Below are 6,534 nucleotides of genomic sequence, written 5' to 3'. Positions count from 1 at the left end.
GGTTCCTGAATCAGAAGTGGCTCAGCAGTGCATGTAGCATTGTGCTGTGTGTTGGGGGCCCTCAGAATCAGCTGCCAGAGGAACTTGTCTCTAGTTCCAGTGGCACAGCTTTACATGGCAGACATTTATCTGCTTTGATGCTTGTCGTTGAAGGGTCATTGAATGCCCACCTGAAATACTCTCCTCCCTACCCCCGAAAGAAAATCTTGATTGGAGTGGCTGTCATTTTTCTTGTTGGCCCATATGTGAGTAGCACTAGTCAAAAGGTGATCTTCAGTGTCTGGTAAAGCCCATGTGAACTTTGTTGCAGCAAACTCACTTCCCCTCTCTCACTCTTCCTTTCTTRCCAGCTGCTGGGTTTAAAGGGCCACTGGAACATGGAACAGCCAGCTGACAGAAACAGAAGTGAGAAGTATTTTGAGGGATGGTCATATAGTGTGTAAAGGGTAAACATGGTAGCTCCACAGTCTGACCTCAGTTGTACATCCACAGAAGCTCAGGAGTGTTTAACTTAAAACGCTAAACTTGAATAGCTAAAGCAAGTAGCCTCCTGCTTAGAAAAATTATAGCCAAGGAAGATGGGTGGATTAGGCTCAATAAAAGCACCCTTTTCCTAAATTCAGTGCACAAAATTGGCTTTAACATCGATCCATCTGCTGTAGAAGTGTGTTGGTTATGTAATTCAGAAGCTTATATTAGCCTTCCTAACCTGGTAAGCATGCCCTATGCTAAAATAATAGCTTTTCTTCACAAAATCATAGATAAGTTACATGTGGTTTTTGTATTGTTGAAACATACTTCATAAAGCTACAACAGAAGTGACAATATGCCTTGGCCATGTCAAAGGCAAGCCAGCTGCAAAAACTGGAAGGTCTTGGCTCACACCCCTTCTCCAAGGTGTGCTGCATAAAGAAACATAAGCATGCAAAAGAGACTGAAAACATGGGGCTGTTCTGATTAAATGCAGCAGCTGCAACCCTTGAGGGAGCTTGCAGTACTGAAGAAGAGAGATGTGGTGAGCAAGGGAAGTGCTTGGAAATTGAGATAAATGTTCTTCAGTTGGTTCAGTGATGAATTGAGACTTTCCCATCTTGGTAAGTATTGGCAGACAGAAGCCTCATCACTAACAGAGGAAATTTTCTTAAAAATTAGTGACTGTAACTATAACTAATAGTATATGGTCCTTTCCTTGTCATGAGAGCAGAATGTTCTGCTCTATTAGGATTGAACATATGTGACAAATCTGTCTCCAGGGTTGTCCAAGAATTCACAAGCTGATCTGTGGTGCAGTAGAGTAACTACAGTGTCCTTCTGGAAGGAAATGGCTTTTCATCAAAAGATCAGAGGTATTAAAATGCTCTTGTAGCTCTTACAATTCATATTGGAAGGGACCCTGGRTGATCATCTAGTTCAGCCTCCTGTTCAAAGCGGCATCAGCACTGAATTCAAATCAGGTTGCTCCAGACTCTGTCTGGTCAGCTCTTTGAAAACCTCCAAAATCAGAGGTACTACCACCTTTCTGGGCCCCTGTCCCATTGCCTGATTGTCTTCACAGGGAAAACATTTTTCCTTATATCCAGTCAGAGCCTGTTTTGACCATCATCTTATCCTTTTGCTGAGCACCTCAACGAAGAGCCTGGGCCCRTCTTAGGTCCCCTCCAAGAAGTGGTAACAAACAGCAGCCTTCCAGTATCTGAGCCTCCTCTTCCCCAGGCTAAATAAGCGTATTTCCCTCAGCTTCTCCTCACAGGCCACTCTCTGGACCAACTTGCTCAATTTTATCAAAACTTTTTGTGTACCTGGGGGGAGGGGGGTGTCTAAAAGTGGATACAGTATTCCAGGTGCAGTCTAACAAGTGCCTAGTGAAAGCAAGTAACTTCTCTTGATCTGCTGGGTATGTTCTTGTTAATATGACTGATGGTGCTGTTAGCTTTCATTGCTGCCAGGGTGCACTGCTGGCTTGTGTTAAGCAGAGGTTCCAGTACGGACCATGAGGATCTCCACTTCTAACCAGGCTCCAGTTAGAATAGGAATCATGAGTCACTACACCTTGTGCCTGACGATCTAGCCAGTTTTTTTCAGCTGCCTGGTAGTCCACCCATCTAGACTGTAAGGTCTCAACTTGGATGTAAGAATGCTTATCAGACACCTTGCTAAAGGCAAGGAGGACACTAATTGCTCTCCCCCTTGTCCATAGATTTAGTCATTTAGTCATTTAGTCATTGTGGAAGACAATCAGGTTGGTCAAGCAAGATTTACCCTTGGAAGATCTCTGCTGGCTATTACCAATCACCTTCATGTGCCCAGAAATGGCTTTCCAGAGGACTTGTTCCATGATTTTCCTAGGGACAGAGGGGAGGCTGACTGGCCTGCAGTGTCCTGGATTTTTGCCCTTTTTGTAGTCAGGCATAAAACTTGCTTTTCTCCAGTCATCGGAGACCTCCCTGATCTTCATGACCTTTCAGAGATTTTAAGGACTGTCCTCACAGTGGTGGTGGCCAGCTCTCCCAGCATGCTTTTATGCATCCTGTGGACTTGTACGGGTTGAGGTTTCTCAATTTCTGACTTGATCATCCTCCACTGGAATTTCATCTCCTTGAACCCTGCTTATAGGCACAGAGGCCCCGGAGACCTTAGCAGTGAAAATAGAGCCAAAGAAATCTCCCTTAGCCTTACCTGTGCCTGTCACAAAATCACCTATCACATTCAGTAGTCTGCCCAGTTCTCTTCCCAAGTCTTTTCCCCTAAACTGTTTTGACACTGCAAATACTGTTTGAAAATACCTGTCTTGGAATGAATAAAAATGCCAGCCTTTAGACTTGGATGAGAGCCGTGAAGCTTTGCTGTACGGCCAGCTGCAGTGATTTAAGACATTACTGCCCTCTAGCTGTTTGTTATAACCATCTTGCTGAGCTTCCTGGCTCATAAAAAGATAGCAAATCTCCAGCCTCTACTGGTCAGTCCTCTCCCTTCATCGATGGTTTAAGTGAAGACACTGGTGTGAACCAGAGCAGTTGATGCTCAGGCTTGTGTTTTGTGTTGCCTATGTTGTTCCTGCTGACTTCTGAGTGGTACAGTGGTTTTCTAAACAGCTGCAGTTGCCAGAGCCCTGATGTGTACCGTCCCAGCGTGGTTAAATGCAAAGGTGAAAGGGACTTTCCACTGAAGACAGGTGTTGCCAGACTAATCTGACCCATGAGCTCTTTGCTACAGTCTGCCATCGGTAGCCAAGGTGAGTTACTCTGAGGAAGTAGGAAAAAACCTGACACTGTTAGCTGTGGAATAAATAGCTGTACGTAAGCTGCTAGAGACATTGCTCCTGACATGGCCCCTGTGTGTCCCTTCAGAATGTTTAAGATTTGTCTAATTAAGTAAACGAATTGGGGGATTGTGATTTTTCAGATAGGATTAAACTAGCACTATAGACTATGTGAACACTTATGTTGACTTAGTTCTTTGTGGACAAGAACAAGTTCTGCGTATAGAGTTAGCGTGGACAGTTTAAATTAATGCCCTGTGTGCATTTTGTGACTTTCAGGACAAGGAGGGCAAGCTGTGAGCATGGATGGGGGACTGCACCTGAAGAGCTTGGATAATCCTCACCAGGTGAGTTTTCTAGTAGAAGGACTTCAGTTGCCTTTAAGTAATGATCTCAGTACTTTCCAAAGTAATTAAAGTCTATGTATCCCTAGTCCCAGGAACAATAAATATCTAAAGCCAAAAATAATTGTAAGGCAGCTGGTCTTGTGCATGGGTTTTAGAGCTGTCTGCATTAAAAAATAATAATAATAATTCCCTTTCTGGAGAATAGCTTGTTGCGTTCTGGGGTTTTCTGACTGGTGGTGGAGTTCTAGTTTATAGTGGCAAACAGTCAAGAATAAAAGGAAATAAAAAAATATGATCTTAGGTCAGAACCTGTTTTCATCTGTGGTTAAAGGAATGCATCTGGTGAGGGTTAGTGGTTGTAGTCAATGTTTGCAGACAAGAGGATGACTGTGGGARGGGGTTAGAGTAGAGGCTAGGGAATAGCGTTTAAATCAGAGGTGAGGCAATAGAGCTGTGTTACGTTCCCTATTTTGTGGGAAGTGTTATGAGAGGGAACAAGGGTGTAGCATGAACTCCTTCAGGTGACGCAAGCTGCGAGGAAGGAGGTTCTCACAGAACTGATGGGAAAATTTGGGTAGTAGAGCTTGGGAGGGAGGGGAGCTGCAAAAAAAGCCTTTTTGAGAGGGGGGCAATCCTGACTAGTGTGGGATAGTAAGAGTGAAATGCAGAAMTTCTTGCACTGAGATGTTGCTGAAGATGGTCCTAGCTGCATTTTTAAAAGTACTGGATATTAATCTGGTCAATTAGAATAATTGGCATGCTCAGAAGGAAGAGTGGACCATCCGTTTCAAGGCTTAAGATGTGCTTTAACTGTCAAGGATTGAATTCTCTGCTTTTTTCCTCACTGTGCACTGGCAGGACACACTGGATTGCCTCCTCTTGTGCTCGTTTCCTTCTCCCGTAGACCTACAATATAGAGCAGGTAAGGCTTTTGCTGTAAGGGATCAGCTGTTCAGCTGGCAATGTGGTTACATTATAGAGAAAATGTACTGGGGAGTGGAAGGGTCCTAGTTTCACATCGTGCCTGAATGATGGTCCTGCAAAACACTGAGATTTGGGATTTGCTGCCCCAGACAGAAGTCCCAATGCATTCCATTTTTTCCCATGATACCTTGGTCTCTGGGGCTTAAATGGTTGCTACATCGTTATCTTGTTGACTGGTTTTGATGGGGGGAGGAAAAGGGATTTTTTTATATATATTTTTTTCAATTTGTAGGATTCCTACTGGGAGAATAATGCTTTAGAAATGCAAATGCATTTTAGTGGCATAGTGCTGCGCTGGGTTTGACGCATAGTGCTTATGTTAGCAAGGTCTAGAGTTATCATAATCTGCAAGACTGGTACCACAAAGTGCTCTTGGGGGGTTCAAGAAGAACAAACCCAGCTGCTCTGTGTCTGCAAGTCTGAAGTGCTTCCACTTGCCTTCTCAGCATCAGACAATTTGGAAACTTTATAAACATAAGTATATSTGTTCCCTTGGTGTTGCTGCATCCTGTCTCGCAAATGGGATCAGGTTTTTCCTACCCTTTGGTGTGTCCTGGGCGTAGTAGCTGGGCTCAGCAGCTTGATGGTAGGTGGGCTTAGGTAGCTACTAAGGGAAAGAAATACCACATGCACCCCTTACAATTCTCATCTCAGCCTGGGAGACAAGTTTGTGGACTCTGATGTTGCTTTGGGAACTTTTCCTTTAAGGGAGTGTAAAGCTAAAATTGGCTCTCTTGCCTCCTTTGCTCTGGGGTGCGAGGCTGCAGACAGTGCGTGTTGCAGGCATTGCAGCTGGCCAGATGGCTGCGGAGAGCAGCTACTGCAGAAGCAAATGAGTTTGCAGGCATCCTAGGTCCTCTTGTATAACCATCAGCGAGTGAACTCTAGTCCTTTTCTGGGACCAGGTTGGGCTCTTCATACCTCTTCAGTCATGTTGTTGTTGAATTGGCTCCAGCTGGAAGRAAAGGACTGGCTGGCTGGAGGAGTCCTCCTCTGCCGGGGGAGCAGAGCAGGCTTCCAGCCAGGAGCGCGGCGCGAGCTCACCCCCTGAGAGGGCTCTGTTTCAATGCAGCCGTGTGTCCTCCCTGCCGAAGCAAGGGCTGGGATGCTTCCCTTTCTGCTGTGAGAGGCAGCTCTGGCTTTGTGCTCCCTGCTGATCTGAAGCAGGATATTGCCTTCCCTTCTTCAGACTTGAAAGACTCGTGTACCTCAGTCCCCTGGCTCTGACATCAAGCCGTTCTTGTCCAACGCTTAAAGGAAGAGAGATGAGCCAGTCCCTCCCCCAGTGCTGCTGTCCCAGTTATCCCCTGCTAAGCTAATGATACCCCCCTTTATCTCCTCAGCCTCTGGCATCCTGGCTCTGCCTCTGCCCTCTGTATCCTCCCTGGTGTCAGCAAAGGGGCTGTGCTGGAGCCCGGGGATGCCCATGAGAAGGGCGATACACGGGCCACAGGAAGGAGCCGCAGTTGTTTGCACACCGTGGCCCAGCGCAGACTGCGGCATGGTCATTAAAGGCCTTGCCCTGCTGAGCGCAGGAGCCTGCAGAAGCTCTTGCTTGGCTGAAAGCCCAGGACAGGAACGAGACCTGCAGTTAAGGGATGCAGTGGTGTCTTTCATCTCCAGGGTGGCTTTTGGGCTGCTCACCATCCTCGGCAATTGCAGATCCTTTCTCCTTCCAGCGTTCCCCCTCCTGCCTCCCCCCTCAGAAAAATCTTCTGAGGGAAGAGGCCAGTTACCAGGAAAAGTCATTAGGATCCCRCTGGGGTAATAACCCTTCCGGCTTTATTGCAAGGAAGTAAAGTACGATAAATATGACATTTCACCAGCTACTCCCCCTCTCGGCACAGCTGCTAAATCAAGCGAGACCCTCTCCAAAGGACCCGCCACCTCCGCGGAGCCGCCCGGGGGCCCTGAAGCGGCGGCGGCGGCGGCCGGGGTAGCACC

General features: G+C 46.6%; 1 protein-coding gene across 3 annotated transcripts in view; it reads left to right on the top strand.

The window, feature by feature from the left end:
* The first annotated feature begins 65 nt into the window (after positions 1–65).
* NPM3 (nucleophosmin/nucleoplasmin 3) overlaps positions 66–6,534 on the top strand; it is an 11,094-nt gene continuing 4,625 nt past the window's right edge. The window contains exons 1-5 of one of the 3 annotated variants that reach the window (XM_026069553.1): positions 66–1,094; positions 1,205–1,346; positions 3,093–3,232; positions 3,539–3,606; positions 4,465–4,528. In XM_026069553.1, coding sequence (XP_025925338.1) covers positions 3,196–3,232; positions 3,539–3,606; positions 4,465–4,528 — 169 coding nt within the window. In that variant the 5' untranslated portion in view covers positions 66–1,094; positions 1,205–1,346; positions 3,093–3,195. The other 2 variants (XM_026069551.1, XM_026069552.1) reach the window with 2 other exon arrangements.

The sequence above is a fragment of the Apteryx rowi genome, unplaced genomic scaffold (genome assembly GCF_003343035.1).
Source record: "Apteryx rowi isolate R43461 unplaced genomic scaffold, aptRow1 scaffold_3, whole genome shotgun sequence".
Classification (NCBI taxonomy): Eukaryota; Metazoa; Chordata; class Aves; order Apterygiformes; family Apterygidae; genus Apteryx; species Apteryx rowi.
The sequence above is the reverse complement of the archived record's forward strand: the minus strand, read 5'-3'. Positions and strand labels throughout refer to the sequence as shown.